At 37.6% G+C, this 18,331-nt stretch overlaps 1 protein-coding gene across 1 annotated transcript; it reads left to right on the forward strand.

Moving 5' to 3' along the window:
* Positions 1-49: 49 nt before the first annotated feature.
* LOC121429753 lies at positions 50-16,733 on the forward strand. Its single transcript, XM_041626957.1, has 14 exons — positions 50-213; positions 2,266-2,828; positions 3,512-3,665; positions 4,748-4,920; positions 5,415-5,549; positions 6,238-6,363; positions 6,624-6,818; positions 7,508-7,587; positions 8,111-8,476; positions 9,048-9,241; positions 10,538-10,675; positions 14,148-14,307; positions 15,180-15,243; positions 15,806-16,733. Exons 2-14 carry the CDS (start codon positions 2,326-2,328, stop codon positions 16,098-16,100), a joined length of 2,583 nt encoding a protein of 860 aa, XP_041482891.1. The 5' UTR covers positions 50-213; positions 2,266-2,325; the 3' UTR covers positions 16,101-16,733.
* Positions 16,734-18,331: the final 1,598 nt, after the last annotated feature.

Consider the following 18,331-nt stretch of genomic DNA (forward strand, 5'->3'; position numbering starts at 1 on the left):
ATCGATTATGTTATGGATCAATGCCCTGTCTTTTCAACCGTTCTTGAACAAAAGACATTTAGTCATCGTCTAAAAGGGGGCAATATTGCAACATGTTCTTCTCCCTGTTGGTGTGTTATGACTGATTTGTTATTGCGACACGTTACAGGAAGGGTAAACGCCATGAAGACATGAATGCAATGGAGAAACCCAATCTGACTTTTTAGCTCTGCGGTAAGTTTATAAAGTTTTGGATTTATCATTATACATTATTTATCCACTCCTCTAAACTATTATATGGAAATGAGTGGCGTGTAGAAGGAATATAGTGTCCTATATTCTTTATAGCAGAATAGGTGTGAGATCTACAGCTCTGTCATGGTTTGAGTCGTACCTCACAGGATGGTCTTCCAGAGTTAACATTACTGGTAAACTATCTAAACCCATAACCTTGATTTTGGTCTTCCGCAAGGTTCGGTAGTAGGCCCTATCGGGTATTCTATATACACCCTACCAGTTGGTAATATTATTACACATCATTGTATCAACTACCATCTTTATGCCGATGACACCCAATTGTATATTTCATTTAATCCGAAAATCCCAGTAGATTTAGTAGTCGCTCTGTTTCGACTTCAGAACTGTATTTCAGATATTAGAAACTGGATGACAGTTAATAAATTAAAGTTAAATGACTCAAAAACAGAATTCTTCATAGCGGCCTCTCCACACAGTCTACGCAATCTGCCAGATCTGAAGTTAACAGTCGGCGATATATCCATAAGCCCTTCAGTTACTGTTAAAAATCTTGGTGTAATTTTTGATAGAGAAATGTCAATGGTGGACCGTGTTTCTCAAATATGCACTACTGTAACTTTTCATTTAAGGAATATTTCTCGAATTAGAAGATATATTACTCAATCTGCCTGTAACAATGCAATTCGTTCTCTAGTTCTGTCCCGTTTAGATTACTGCAATGGTCTTCTCTCTAACATTCCCGTTACTCAAGTAGATCGCATTCAAAGGCTTCAAAATTGGGCAGCTCGAATAATTTATCAAGTAACAAGATTTCACTTCTCTAAACCACTCCTTGAATCGTTACACTGGCTTCCCATACGACTTCGTATAGTTTTTAAGTTACTTTTGTTAGTTTTTAAGTCTCTCAATAAGCAGGCACCTTTATATCTGCGTGATTGTTTGACCCTATACACCCCTCGCAGGAATGTACGAGCCTCCAGTGACCCATTCCGTCTCACATATAAAATCACTAAGAAACTGGCTGGAGATAGGACTTTTACCATAACCGCTTCAAAATATTGGAATCGCTTACCTTTTACTCTTAGACAATCACCATCTGTTGCTTCATTTAAAAAGGGACTTAAAACCTTTCTCTTTTCCAATCCAGATTTTTAGGATTGTACGTTTTCATTTGTATAGTTGTAATAATCTCCTTTTCTTCTTGTAAGCGCTTTGGGCCATTCTGGGAAAAGCGCAGTATATAAATATACATAATAATAATAATAATAATAATAATAATCGTCACAGTACAAGTCCCGATTCAATTGTGTAATCATGATAATAATTCTGCGTTGGTGAGAATTTGAAGTGTTGGTATGGCAATTTGAATAGAATAGGATCAATTCCATCTATATATGTGCACTTTGTCTTACAGTATATTAGAAATGTTTAACATTGTTCCCTTATTCCAGGGGCAAATCGTAGGAAATCAAAATTGAAAAACCGTGATGAAAAAAATTGGTTGATGAAGGAGTACAGAATTGTTAATATTCTGAATTTCGATCCAGCATTTTTAAAACATAATATCATTGATACGGGTATGAAGGTTCTTGGTTTTTGATATGGCGATATATGCACGAATTATGAACTCTTATCATTTAGACATTTAGAATACAATGCCATAATTACTTACTCCCTTTGTTGACTTCATATAAATGGTTTTGTATTCATGGCTGGATATGGCGAGGACTTTTTACGTATTTAAAAAAGTTGACTATTAACAAACCGAATAACTTAATTCTAAAAACGACGATTCGAGCAGTCACAATCATTTGCTACATATCGCTTAGTAGTTAGAACCATGTAGGACTACTGAGGTCTTGACGTGAATTATGTTGAATAGAATCTAGAAAATGAATAAACTAATCAAAGCAGGTGCCTTTTCTGCTATCAGAATTTGATCTGTATGAAATCTGATAAGATCTTTCACACCTCAACATCCGCAGTTACTTTATTTGTAATAATGCATGCAATTTTTACTGTCTCCAGCATTAACGAGGTGTAGCCTGAACGAGTGCTCTTGAGGACCACGGGCAACACGATTCCGAGATGGCCAAGGCAGTCGAACACGGGTTGAAGAAGGTCAACGAGATCTATGACCAGGGCGATCTCATGTGCGAGCTCAACAGAACGACCATCTTGACCCGACAGACCAACGATGACGGCAGCCAAGCCTACGGCAAGATCAACGTCGTCAAAGGCATGCAGTGGAACCCCATCAAGATACCTTCGGATGTTCTTCTGGAGAAGTGCAAGCTCCTTGGGTCGGATCAAATCGTTGGTGTCGTCTCAGGGAAGAAACTGAGCGTTTACGACACACGTGGGCATCATATTCGACTGATAGACGTCCAAAAGAAGGGTCGGGTCAAGACCGTGGAGAACATCAACGCCATTGCGGTTATAACGGACAAGATCCTTGTTGCGGAATCGCAGCGTTACAATAACCTGATACATGTTGTGGATTACAATTCTGGAGATGCCGTCATGTCGCTGACCATTGACCAGAAGATTACCGGAATTATTCCCATTCGGACCGGGCTAGTTCTTGTGAGGTAAGTCAAAGTTCGATCCATTTGGTTTAACAATTAGCCATTTCAGCGATGATAAATGGGCATAATGAAAGGGAAACAAGTCAGTCATGATAATCAATGTAGAGCTTTGCAATATATCAATAACTTTTAAATTGGTGGAGGTGCATATGAAGAAGACATTTCCCTAGCTCCGTGGTAGAGAGCTGCCATAATAATTATATCCCAACTTAATTATGAGAATTCCTTTTCCATTGAGCAAATCACACATTTGAATGTGTTTTATATTCATTTCGGCAGATTTCCCACCTATTTCACTCGTTCAGCTTGATTCAATTTCCAATATAGAGAGAACAATTTCAGTTATGATAAACGGTGTTTGAGTTCTAACAGTTTAAACTAGATTACTGTTGCGTCCATGGAGAGAAACACAATAGCTCAAGGGACAGTCATTTCTTTTCATAAACCTTGAATAAACTCAGAATCTGAATTCATTAATATCTATGATTGTGAATACACACGTGCCCCGCTAAACAATAATAATCTATTCATCCCCAACCAGTATGAAAAAATGGCTTTCATATCTCACAAATTTGAGGATCTAAGTTTCAACGATTGCAGCAGGTAAGGTTGCCTCAGGCAGTATCTACCACTTTGTCAATTGCGTCTGAACACAAAGAGATGACTTTGGTTTTATATTTCTATAGGTTAAAGGAGAAGATCCAGGCCGTCGACTACGCGCACTATCCCCGAGTGGACATCACCGAGGTCATCGCCTACGGTCGGACCCTTGTCAACATGTGTGTGAAAGGCGGCAACGACGAGCTCTACGTCATGTTCGTCAAGGGAGTTACATCCAAGGTAATTCGAACTTTGCACCAACAGATGTCTTTGGAAATTTGTTTGATTTGGGAGAAGATGAAAATCGTTTTTTTAATATTTATTATATTATATTTATTTGATATTGAGAAAGTCCAGTGCCATTCGAGTCAATGCCCTACACCATGTCAGAAAGTGTTATGGAGACACAAAATAAATATCATAATCCAACACCAAAAATATTTCAATGAGAATTGGATCTTTCAAATCTTGATCGATTACTGATTGAAGTAGTGGTGTGGTACTCCAACGCATTCTTTTTTTATTTTCCTTTTATGACCGACACTATCCCCTATGTATCTCATTACTTTTCTATTCTGAACAAAATATATTGTTTGATAATCTCATTTCAGGGAAAGCAGAAAGGGGATACCCCTGGTCGGTATAATAGTAATATAAATTCACGATTCTCAGTCATTGTCAGTTTCACAATCCCACTAACCATTTTTTGCACACGCATACATTGGTTCAATAACACCTATACATGCTAGCATCTTCATTCAATTGATGTACGATAAAGAGTTTGATAATCTCATTTCAGGGAAAGCAGAAAGGGGATACCCCTGGTCGGTATAATAGTAATATGAATTCACGATTCTCAGTTTCACCATCCCACTAACCATTCTTTGCACACGCATACATTGGTCAATAACACCTATACATGCTAGCATCTTCTTTCAATTGATGTACGATAAAGAGCGATAAATCAAATTCCTTGCTTTGGGTTTATCTCGTAATGCCGCGCCAGAGATCGAACTCCTAACTTTCACGTCTAAGGCGTCTTAGGTCATTTGACCACGGCACCTCTACTTATCATTATTACAAGCACCAACAAATATGACGAACACTTGCACCAATCAAACATGTTAATATCATCACTAAAGTTCAAACTATTGACGAAATTATCAAAGTCGTACGAAAAAAAGACGCCAGCTTTCTGTTTTGTACAGCTTAAAACAAACATGGAGCAAACATTAGTTGTTTTAAATGGCTGATATTTTTAGCTTTCAATATAAATGAAAATGAAAGCATACTCTTCAAATCAATCGGTCTGTTTTATCCAGGTTCTTGAAATCCACGTCCTGGATGACAAATACCAAGAACTTCACAGAACAAAGATCACCCACTCCACATCCATCTTGAGTTTAAGGGCGGTGTATACATCACAAGGACCGGGTTATCTGGTCATTCAAATGGGATCCACCATCTTCACTTTCAAATGCTCGTTTGGTCATCGGTAAGCACTACCTGTGTGTAATATTTCTACTATACTTATCAATTTCCATTCTTGCTATTCCGAATTCTTTATTTTATTCCTATATTTGACATGCCGTTTGAGGGCGTCCTCCCGTCCCTAATACCATGAAAACCAGGGAATCTACATAGCTCTAGTATTGGCGTTCAAAGATTCATTTGGTCTTCTATAATTTCTATCATTATTTGTATACCATCTTTATATTTTGGTACTATATCCCCTACTACTTCTTCTATACTACCAGGACTATACTAAAACTACTTCCTGTAGCTCAATGATAAAATATCTTGAGGAGGCACAGCTTGGTAAATGTGACGAAATGGTCGCAATGGACCGCAAATGAAAAAAATACGAGCATCTATAATTTAAAGATAGACTGACACATTGTTGATAAAAAATATTATTTTTCCAAATATCTTCTTATGTTTCTGCTGTTTCGGACACTACTAATATAGACTTTCGGGTTTTTTTCACAGGAAAGGACCAGCTAAAGAAAGCGAACTTAAGAGCCCGACAAAAAAGAAATTCTACGCAGAGAGGCAGCTGCCGCCTCCTTCAGTCCCGAAGCCCAGTACCGAGAAGGAAAAATCAGAAGACGCCCAGACTGAAAAGTATGTTTGGAATAAATTCTTTTATCAATTGTACTCTATCAAAATACGGAGCCTTTAATCTCACACACCTTTGCTTCACCATAAGACTGTAAGCCATTGCATACTGGAACCAGTTTTTCCCTGTACAAAGCATATGGGAATCGCATAATTTAGTAGTCAACAGGTTAAGTTGATATTGAATACAAGGATTCTGTAAAAAGGTTTGGTCTATGCTTTCGACCACGCATACTCAAATCATTTGATCATCTGGTATGAATTGCACAAAGACGATGTTTATTAACGTAGAAAAAACAAACGAACAAATGCAATATCCCCTCCATAGTCTATGCTTTTACATCTCAACTGCATTAATTATGTAGGCCTATAATGTTATGAATTTGAATTGATAATTCAATTTCGATGCTCTATAATTCCCCTTCATTCATTTACCATGAAGACAGCATCGAGACTCCTAAGGTCACCATCGAACAGAGTTGTTCACGAGACAACTGGGGAAATTACAAATTTAGTAGAGGGCCAAGGTATGAGCCCTGTGTCATTTCGTAAGGATGGTGGCGTTGAAATGTCGTAAATATTCGTATCTGATTATCACAGGTCTCTAAAGACCCAATTAGACCAACACTATTTACTGCATCTAGCTACTAGTTCCAAGTTGATTTCAGTTATGCCGTTTTAATTCCATCAACAGGGACAAAGATGATGACGAGTCTGCCGAATCCGCCCCAAATACTCCGACTGTAAAACAGAAGACGTTGGACTTTGGACCGGTACTCCTCGATTCAAACGACCCGAAGTCAGCTGAAAAAGAAAAGAGGTATGGATGATATGAGAAATTAGACAAATACACAATAGTGTAGATTTCGATATTGTTTAAGTTCTTACTCAACTCGAGAATAGCACTGTGTACAGGCTTATAGCTAGACACAATTTTATTTCTAGTTGTTTTATTGGAGATCTGGATAGAATTGTATACAAAAGTCACGTTTCTCTCTTCCCTTGCAATATCCGATTAGAAACCAATTTTCATATCAGTAGTAACATAATTCGATCATCTCTGTAATCATTCCATTACAGCAAGTTAGCGGGAGAAACTACCATTGCGTCTGAGAAGACCGAATCGAGAAGGGACAAACCAAATACAGCAGAGAACCGAAAACCGAACCCTTCGTCACCCAAACCGGTCCGGCAGAACATACAGAATGTAACAACGTCACAGGATAAACCCGAAATGCCATCTATATTGCTTACAGGGAGGGATTCCTTAAAAGGGTTCGTATACCACTCTCTATGATGATCCAGTCTGTTGAAAGAACCCGTGTGTCATTTCATATTTCAATTTAGATCTGAGTTGTATTTAATGGGAAGTGCCAACAAATAAAATATCGTTTGATTTAATTTTTTTTTGTAGGAGGGGGGGGGGGGAGAACCCCCCAAAATATGAACCAAATTTGATCAAGTTAAATACGGCACCTTTTTCAAAGTCAAAGCCACGTCTTTTCCCCGATGGAATCCTGCAAGCAGATTTCCATTCCAAATCATCGCAGCCACCAAAGGACATGACAGACAAACAATGGGGACTGCAGGAAAGCTGCAATGAAAAGACATATTCAAATTAAATGATTTCAGTAATTTTTAACTGTATAATCGCAAACTGGTTTTTTAAACGAGTCCTGCTAGCAGAAAAGACATATTCAAATTAAATGATTTCAGTAAGTTTTAACTGTATAATCGCAAACTGGTTTTTTAAACGAGTTTAATGAAACGGGCCACTGGGGCTTTGCAACTCCCTGACCTTACGTTTGTCAATCTTCACCGAGATATGAAAAATGAAAGAATCGCATAGGTGTACTTTCTCCACTATATGCTTTGGAGCTTTAAAGTTCAAAAGCAGTAACACAAACGATGGAATCGTTCTCATGTTTAATTGTATTCGTGTCGTTTGACCCCGTCCATTATAGAAAAATGCGAAATGCCGCTGAGGGAGGGAACAAACCAGATAATGTTCAGCGTGATTCGAACCAGACCTCAAGGCTACCAGGTATGAAATCTTTTCATTAAACATGTTGAAGTTATGTGCCTAAGTGAATCTAAACCGTGAACTATTTCTCATTTTCCACATATTATTTCATTATCATTAATTCGTTTTTAGATTCAGAATTTAAGAAAAGAAATAATTGTAGCCCTCCATAATTATGTCCTGATGATATCTTATTCTCTTGTTTTGTGTGATGGTAATTGCATCAAAATGTTTCATGCAATCGTGCAAAGTACACACGTAACATGCGCTCTGCATCCATACACACACACCGCTTACTCACCCACCCACCCTTAATCTAGGTCTACATGGCCAACTAAATGCAAAGTATACAGTTGTAGTCATCATCAACATGATCAGCAATCATGCAAAACTGCATATTAATGTAAGGCCTAATTCTTAGATGAAAGTAACGTGAACTTTATTACAGTTGAAGTACAAAATACAGATAATGCAAACTTTGAAGGAATACAATTTAAGAGAAAATTACAAAATTAAAAGCTTCAGGAACGATACTTATTAACAGATGAGGCACAAAATACACCAGCCTTTGAGTCCAGCTACATCGGTGAAGAGGGCGGTGTGATACAAAGCAACAAATACGGATTCTCTCTCAGCATCCCTCCTGGCGCCATCGCAAAGGGCCAACGCAAATGGATAGGCGTGGGACTATCACGCGAATCTCCCACCAGTGGAACATCAGCGGGAGGAGTCAGCATCTCGCCCATGATCTGCTCCGAGCCGTCGGGGCTAGAACTGGAAAAGCCTGCGCGGATCAATCTACAGCATTGTCTGAGCTCGTGGTCGAATGATACTCACGTCCGCGTCCACGAACTTGCGGGTGACAGCGATAGACAAGGTGGACCCGGTGGTAGAGGAAACGAGAAAGAAGGTGATCTTACAACTTTCTTGTTAATACATTGTTTTTATATTTCATCTGGCGCTTTTACCAATCCATGCACATTTACCTGGAAATATGTGGGTGAATTCAATAATTGTTAAACTACACGGTATCGAAGCCCTCCGTCGTGTTACTGAATAGGGCCTTTTCGCACAACGATGCGAGATGAATCCTACAACGCACAACGTCCTTTGAAAATGCAAGTCAAATCCCAAGGTTTTGTCGAGGGTCGGTGAATTGAAAGTAGTTTCGTCCGTAACTCCGGACAAAAAACACATTTGCGATTTTTTTTCAGCTCTGAAAATTCGGACGAAACTGATGATCCGATCCACCAACCGTTGACAAAGACTTCGTTTGCATTTTCAACATGTTCAAAGGAATTTGGGCGTTGTGGGAATAATTCCGCATCACTTTGCGAAAAGTCCCTAATACAACACCAATGACAATGTACAGTTCAATCGTCATCAAAATTATTTCATTCTACTTCAATCGACAAAATGATTGTTTAATCAATTTTTAATCACATGTAACCTGGTGCACAGCTTCCTTCTGAATTCATCAGCAAAATGCTTGATCGGAAAGAATGGTGAGCTAACCCTCGATGTGACGCGACTTGGACGGTACTCGTTGACAGTGATGGGCAGTGAGGTTTACAAGAAGCTCGTCTGTCGTCCCTTCATTCCCAAGAGGATGCCGACCACGAAGAAACCCATCATCAACGTCCTGATCTATGACCTCACAGACGGAATGAAGAAGGTAAGGGTGTCCCTTATTATCTTAGTCACGAATGATGGTATGAGCTAGACATACATGTAACTTGATATCTCAATGTGTAATCGTTATTGTCGAGTTATAATGTTGAAGAAACAATAGATGGTGATATTAATTATGATGTGGGTGGTTGATAATGGCAAAAGTGATTGTGAAACTAATGATAATGATGATGATGATGATGATGATGATGATGATGATGATGATGAAGAAATGAATGGGATAGGGATCGATAGGCATATGATGAAGAAAGGGACACTAAGGGAAATGATGGTGGAAATTTTTATGATAATGATGGTCCTGTAGATAATAAAGTTGGTGATAGTGATTGTGCTGACGATGGAAGTGATTTTGATGATGACGGAGAAGATGTTGATGATGATGAAGATGATTATGGACCCGATGATGTTGGTTTACCAGTCTGTGTTAGTAGCTTAGAGAGAAAACTATAAGTAGAAGAAGACTGGTCGACCATGTTAGAAGTAAAGTTGAAGGACGGATGTGGGAGAAGAGGAAGAAAAAGTAAAGAAGAAGAGTGTAATGAACGCCTCTAAAAAGTAGTACCTCTTGCAAACGATACTACAGGTTAACATCAGAATTTCACTCTGACGTTTAGGAATTTGATCATTTTAAAGCGAAGCGGGTTTCAAGTAGTGGAGTGCACCTTGATACCGTTCTACATATACAATTGTAAACTTAAAAACTAATTAAATTGATTTATTGACGTATTTTCAGCGATATATATTATGGTTTGTGTGGTTACATAATTGGCTTCATCGGGTTGTTCAATGGAAAATAACAGAACGGTGAATAACAACCGACTGCCTGACATATCAATTCGCACTTTTTGTTTGTATTCCTTTAATATGCAAACTGGAAACCCATTTTCTCCTTTTTTGTATAATTGAAGTGAACGAAATGATTGGTTTTAGACTTGCTGATGAAGCTTGGAAATTATAAATTATCTCCCCCTTTCACCTCCCTTGTCACCGAGTGGTTCTTCACTCCTTGTTTCTCTTTCATTCTAGCTCTTTCCCGTTCTATCACGTTTCCTCACGCACACACTCCCACACGCGCATCAACGCAACGTCACACCCTCAACTTCCACACACACGCCCACGCTCTTGTGATTTCAACATAAGCTGCATTTCACTTCCTTGGCTTCCAACATAGCCATCAGCCGGCATGAATTAAGTACGCACCTACGCGCATTTCTTACAAACGTGCAGATTATTTCATGATATGGTATATTTACATCCCCTCCCTTGGCTATCCTATTAGATGATGATGGAGGAGATAGAGAATGAGTCTCCCTATCCAGTCATCCCAGCCCACATAGGAAAGAACTTCATATTCAATCTCAATGGACAAGACGCACAAGAGATTCAACTCACCTGCCACGCAGTTGGGTACATGGAGGTAAGTTCAGGATTTGTCTGTGATTGATGTTCCAAGGATAATTTTTTTTGTGTAAAAAATCTATTACCTATCTCGCGGGCTAACGGGGCTATCATAATAATATAGGGTATTTATATTGCGCACATATCCACCTTCTTAGGTGCTCAAGGCGATCCTATATCATATCATTATTGTTATTTTTTTTTTTTTGGGGGGGGGGGGGTGCCTAATGACATATTTTAGAATAAGTGCCTATAATCATTTAGATATCCATAGCCGATAATCATGCTCTACTTTCATCTTATATAATATTATTTCAATTTTCATGACATTCATGACATTCTTGATTTGATTGATTAATGGTTCTATGAAAGATCACTACATTGTCTGATTATGAGCTACCTTCAATAAAAATGAGGAAAAGTGACTACTACCAAAATAAAGTCAGGTATAGGTAAACATCAAGCGAAGAGATTCGCGATATACTGATACCCAAAGTATTTGGCTACATTACTTGTCAATATAGGTTAAAGGAGAATGAAACCTTTGGAACAAGATAGCTTGTGTGAAAATAGAAATATCAAAGAAACAGATAATTTAAAATACGATGATCCCAAAATATTACAAATAAAAAATCAATTCATTCGAGAAATTTGAATTACTTGGAGTTGTTTAACATTCTCTCCTAATTTATCTGATTTGAATATAAAGAATCAGGTGTTATGGAATAACTCATTGATCAAAGTAGATGGGAAAGTTATATATAAACAACTTTGGCTTAAAAATGGGATCATCAGTATTAAACATTTAATGGATGAACAAAACAATTTTCTCTCACATACAGCTTTCTTTACAAAAATACAAAATTAATTGTAATTTTCTTGAATATTATTCATTGATTTCTGCAATACCCAATGATTGGAAACATTTTAGTCAACATCTTGTTGAGAGTATAGAACAACTCAAGAAGATTTGTTGTATATTTTAAATAATGTTTTTAAGGTATGCAAGATTATCCATAGAATTTCTGTTGATAAAATCTTGAAGTCCCCTACTTCGCAATCAAAATGGGCATCCATTTTAAATGAACTGGTTAATAATTGGAACAGATTGTATATGATTCCCTTTAAATGCTGTCTTTCAACAAAACTCCGCTACTTTCAATATGAAATTTTAAATCGGATAATGGGGGTGAACAAACATCTTTACGATATTGGCTTGTCTGAATCTAATTTATGTACATTTTGTTCTTCCTCTGTTGAAAGTATTTCATATCTGTTTTGGGACTGCCCTGTAACTCAACAATTTATTCAAAACTTCCAACCTTCTTATTTGAACAATAACGTGTATTATTTTGAATAATTTATTTTTGTTTGGTTGCCCTGACGCTCAATACTCTACTGTAAACCGTTATATTCTTTATGCTAAATAATTTATTTTTTCGACACGTTGTGGTAATCGGTTGTGTTTTAGTTCTTTTAAGAACGTATTGAAACGCTATTGTGAAATTGAAAGGGTCCTCAGTCAAAAACATCATAATTTTGTCTTATCATTAGATAATAGTACGCATGTACTGTTGTAAACATGTTCGCTTCATGGTTTTTATGTAAATTGAATTGCTTTCGTGTTTAATCTTGAATAAAATCTTTCTATGAAAGAAAAAAAAACAGATCAACGAAAGTTTGAGAAAGATCAGACAAATAATGAGACAGTTATGAGCATTTGAATATTGCGATCACTATTGCTATGGAGATCCTCAAATTGGCAATGCGACAAAGATGTGTGATGTCACTTGTGAACAACTCTCCCCATTACTTTAGTATATATTTCACTTAAATTGCTTCTTTTATCACATCTATCAGTAGAAAACGTGTTCTTTCTATAGGGGGCATGTAGTACAAATTTTTAAAGAACAAATCATGGATAAAGAGTTTGTATCACCATAATAAAAAGCAGAAAGAGACATTTTGAGGGTATTTTCTGGTCCATCAAAAGGAAAGTTGTTCACATGTGATTTTACACATCCTTGTCGCATTGCCAATGGCAGGATCTCCATAGCATTAGTGATTGCAATATTGAAATGCTCATAACTTTCTCATTGTTTGTCCTATTTTTCTCAAACTTTCTTTGTTCTTATTCTTTGATTTTTCTGTTTCGACTCAAGCCTACTTGTTCCAAAGGTTTCATTCCCCTTTAAGGACACATCCACGTAGAAATCGTTACGCATTCACCTGAAATGGGTATTTGAGTATGACGGGACAAAAGACCTGACAAGATACATCTTTAACAAAAAACCGCAAATATCATTTCATAAAGCGATCCCCTAGAGGGAGGCCCTCCAATATGCTATTGCTACAGTCCCACCCGCAAAACCGGCTCAAGACCGATCAAAGATGTTACGTTATTTCCTATGACAAACCGTCGGTCGGTTTGGAGTCGGTTTCGTTGGTGCGACTGAAGCGTTACCCTTAAAGCACTGGCGAATCCAGGGGGGGGGGGGGCACAGCAGGCCCGCGCCACCCCTTTTGAGGGGCGCAATTAACATTTGTAATGTAAATATGTGCCCCCCCCCTTTGAAAGAGAGGGCTTTCTTTGTGTGTGTATTTTTTTTTCGTCGACGAAATGTCTTTTTTTTTCTTTTTTATTGTCAAGCTTTTTTAAAATGTGACCCCTCCTTTTGGAAAATCCTTGATCCACCCCTGCTTTAAAGATACCTGAAATCCCGACTTACCCAAGCATGATTCTCTAGAGTTGTCGACAGCAGATGGAATATGTCTTTACATATTTTTTCGCTAAAAATTGGCAAACTGTTGCACGGCTGAATTATTCCATTTGACCGTTCGACGCTCCTGTACCTCCTGGGGCGATATGAATCCATATAACGTTGGGAGAAATGTCAAATACACTGTGATTCAGTGTCTTTTATAATGACTATGATATATTTAAAGGTGTCTCCAATGTTCTCTTATTTACATTTTCATTTCTATCTTTTCTTTTTTTCTCTCTCTCTTCCTTCATTTTTTTCTTTCTTTCCTTCTTTCTTTCTTTCCCTCTTTCTTTCTTTCTTTCTTTTTTCTTTCTTTTACTTTCTCCTCTTTTCTAAATATATTGGTTTTACCGTATTTTGGTTCCCCTTTTCTCTCTTCTTCTATTATCTCGTATACCAGTCATCCTCTTTGAACTCTTTCTTCCCCCCTCTCTTAGGTATATTCTTTCTTCTGTTATCTTTTTCATCTTATAGTAAATTAAACCGTTGTCCCACCCATGAACATTTATATGATTTACCTGCTTCCATGTCTCCTTGTTTCTCTATTTCTTAAACTCTAACTTTTTTTTACATTTTCATTGCTCTATTTTGTTCTCTGTATTTTATTTTTACATTATCTTTTTATCTACATCGGTCTCCTCTTTTCCTCTCCATCACCTCTTTCTCTCATCCTCTCTCCCAAATTATCCCTTAACAAAATATCAAATAAACTTCTTTTTTGAAAAGGTGAAATCGCTGTCGGCAAGTGAGCTGATTGAGTTTAAGTCCAATTCAGTGGACTTTCAGGTCGACTGCAGCAATGGACGAGCACAAGACATCACTATAGAGCTTTGTTTTGGCAACAAGAAAATTGACATGATATGTCATGTAGATATTCCCTCCGGCGGTAAGTAATTCAAAATTATCTCTGCACTTGCGCTAATTTATTGTATTAGTATTTTTCCTAGTTATTTTGGAAAGCCACCAGATACGAAATTATACTGGTAATGAATGGCGATGGTATGTATTAAATACCTGATTGTCTTCAATTCTTTTCTCATCTAAAATAGTTTTAAAGGCTGCTTATACCTTGGAAATAATAAAATTTCCTTGATTCTCACAAATTCAGATTTAGGATAATTATGGGAATATATTTGAAGCTGCAATATTCGAAGGGATTGATTACAGTGGAGGTCGGTTTTTGTCACTGTAGATAAATTTCTAGAAGATATTATTCAGGTGTTCCCCAGGGAAGTATTCTCGGCCACCTTTTATTCTTAATTTTTCACATCTTCACATTTGTCTTGGGAAAAAGGTCTGTTTGAATACTAGAGGAAAATGAACATACAAGAAGACAAAGAAATTTAAAGGACAAAATGAATAAGACTAGTCACTACTTAATATCAATAGACCTACTTCAGCAGCCCAGCAGCGGTATGAAGCTCTGAAATGTTTAGAATGTTCGGGAATGTTTTTCTTGAATGTTTCGTGCAGTCTTGTGGGGCCAGGCTCGATTAGCACTTGTGCTATTTTCTGGTCCCATTTACCATTGTATTTTTATACTGTGTAACTGTTATGCAATTTGTTTTATATTCTGTAAACATGTGAATATTGTTGGTAAATAAATAAATCAAATCAAATCAAAATCAAAAGTCTTTAGACTTTAATGCTATCTATAGTCATAATTTATTTTTCGTGGAATTAAAATGCTAAAACGATATTTTGAATGAAACAGTAATATTTCTTTTGGGTTGTTTCTTTGGATATATTATTTTACAGCTCAAGATCAGCATAGCGCACTACCGCGATATCAGTCCACAGAGAATGTGTATTCTAGCCAAAGGTATGCCTTGTTTGTCCTATATCTAGCAAAAGTAAAAAGCACCGGTAGATCATCATTTGTAAAAACAATGCAAGAAATACTGGCTATAAGTGAGTGTTTGCTCCAAGACACACGACGGAATCAAGAACATAGAAAATACATTGCCAGATGCACTTCATGTCAAAGCACAACCAAGAAGGCTTTGTCGAAAATTGGCGATTCAAAAACAGCAGTTTAGTCCTTGACCCTGAAGAAATTACGTATTTTCGATTTTTTGTTAGGTCCGAAATATGGAACATAACTGCTGTTCCGGTTCGGTACTTTCGACAAAAGCCTCCAGGAAATGGAGTTTGGGAAGTTTTATTCAGGTTTTGTTCTTATTGATAATTAATATAATGTTTGACCTACGTTGTATTATTATGATTTAACTGCATTATGATATTTTATTGTGCTTTTCCCCTTGTTAGGTGTACACGTAGGTTATAAAGTGAAACATATTAAGAGAAACTGAAACCTTTTTTTGGTTCTTGACTAATCCTAATCATGTCAAACGAGTTAATACCAACATATTTTTTCACCACAGCAAACCTTTGCCACCAGCGGACGTCGGCCACCAAACTGATGTCCCATCCCAGGTCATTCACGAGATCGCTAGCGAGGTACCGCATAACTACTACATTCCTTTAGGCCTCAAGCTCGGTCTGGAGAAGGCCAAACTGGACTCCATATTGGTGAGCTGTGCCAGCGATTCCGAGGAAGCCACCTACAGGGCTCTGGAGGCTTGGAAGAACAGGATCGGGGTGGACAATCGAGAGAGGTTGAGGGATATTCTGGTGGCGTCGGATTTGAGGAGGATCGCGGAGAAGTTCTTGAATTGAGCAAGCGTAGTCGTTCAAGATAAGTCGAAAAACATTCTAGTTCTGAGTATTTGAAGGGGGTCGTAGAAAATCTTAAAATGGACATAGTAAGTCTTTCAAGAAAAGTCTAAGCCACCTACCGGGCACTGGAAGCTTGGAAGAATAGGATCGGGGTGGACAATCGAGAGAGGTTGAGAGTTATTCTGGTGGCGTCGGATTTGAAGTTCCTAAATTGAACAGACCAAGTAGTTAAAGATGGGTAGACAGACATTCTAGTTCTGAGTTTTTAAAAGGGCTCTTAGAAAATCCTTAAATGAAATACAAACTCATTCAAGAAAAGTCGAAGCTACCTACAGATCTCTGGAAGCTTGGAAGAACAGAATCGGGCTTGACAATGAGCGGCATTCTGGTGCTGCGGATTTGAACAAGTCATCAAAGAGACGTTCAAAGACATTCTTGCGTCTGTGGATTTAAAGAGGATCGTATGTGAGTTTTCTGAATAGAACCACTTAAATCATTGAAGATTAATTGAAAGACATTCTGGTGAAAGTGGAATGGACAAGGATCGCGGTGAATATCAAATGGTGCCGTGGCCGAGTGGTCTAAGGCGCCTGGCTATACATGGAACGTCCGGAGTTCGATCCCCAGCCGCGGCACCTATGCCCGTGAGCAATGCATTTAATCTACAATGCTCTTTTATCCTGCTTTCATATAAATGGAAATGCTATATGCATTATTGGTAACTAGGTGTGCACTTGTTTAAAAAAAAAATAAACAAACTGAGCCATCCATGAGTTCACAGCCATTCTTTGGGGTGCGAGTTTGAAGAGGAGAGCAGAGAAGTTCTTGAGGAGAAGTTTTCGGCTTGCGGAAGAAACAATTCACGTTACCGTGGAAAGCAAGGACACTTGAAAGGGTCTTAAAGTGGATGACTGTGACAAATCTAGGATATATATATTTTAGTCATTATAGAGGGTAGTAGAAGAACTTTTGAACTTGACCTCTTGACTCTTGAGACAAAAAAAGGGTGATCATCGTCTCAATGGGCAATTGCCGTTTCCTATTGTATTAGTATTTAAATCCTCTGGCTGTGGAAAAATGCCCTTCTATGCAAAATAACGGTCTACGATAATGGACACAACAATCTATGCAAAGATGCAATCGTAAACTGGTAAACGGACTATGTAGCTGTATGACGATTTTTTGTTTTATTTCAAATGATTAAGTATTCCAATTAAGTAGATTTATAAACATAATTTCTTGCCGTTTTGGATCAACTATGGGAATATTGATACCGTCATATAATTTTCTGAATTATTGATTGCGATCCAGAGTCTCTACACCCTCATCATTGAATGGAAGAGCCATACTAGGATTGAGTTGGCAAAAGAAGTAATATGCATTTGTGAGACTCACCAGCATGACCAGAGACAATATTGGTGTGTGCAATTATTCTGAATTATTATTTTTTTAATGACCATTAGTACTAAAAGCTTATGCATACTGACAATGACTAATGGATGTGTAGATTTGTCTGTCTGGTAGCAAATGAAAATCCAGCTCAATTTCAAATGTGAACAGAATCAATTGCCGGCATATCGTATAGTGGTTTGTCTGTATGGCGTTTGTTGCGATATTTTGTCTTTTGCAGAGTTCCGATTTGCCCTTATTTGTCATTAATCTGTGTTCATGATGTTTATGGCTTGGTGTTTGTGCACTGTTATTCAGCTGTAAATCATGTTTTATTATCAACCTACTGACTGGCTGCATTTCATAGAGATTGGATTTGCGAAAACTGTAATGTGTAAACCATTTTCTGTTCCTATCGTTTGTTGGTGCGTGTGCAATCGTATACCATTTTTGTTTCAGAATTCTTGAATTGTTGTTATACAAAATTAATCATATATGCTTTATGAGGAATCGATGTGCTTAATGAAGGATAGTTTTCGGCGTTCAATATTATTTTTTGGCAGTCGGAGTAAGGACCAGATGGACGTGCAATTAAAGTGTAAATGATTTTAGAAGAGTGGATAATAGTGAAATTTCATTTCAGAGAGCACATTATATAGACCTCATATTCTTGTCTGTTCTTGTTAGTTGACGAAGTCGGTGATTCTTTATCTTCGGCGTGTAGCAAGTTTTAGGGAAATCCCAATGTTGGAGAGATAGCGAAACATGAAGTGAAGAGTCTAGACTCATGGAGATGATATAATGAGGTTTTAAATTTGTTTCGAATAGAATTGAAAACTGCC

This window comes from Lytechinus variegatus, chromosome 16 (assembly GCF_018143015.1).
Source record: "Lytechinus variegatus isolate NC3 chromosome 16, Lvar_3.0, whole genome shotgun sequence".
NCBI lineage: Eukaryota > Metazoa > Echinodermata > Echinoidea > Temnopleuroida > Toxopneustidae > Lytechinus > Lytechinus variegatus.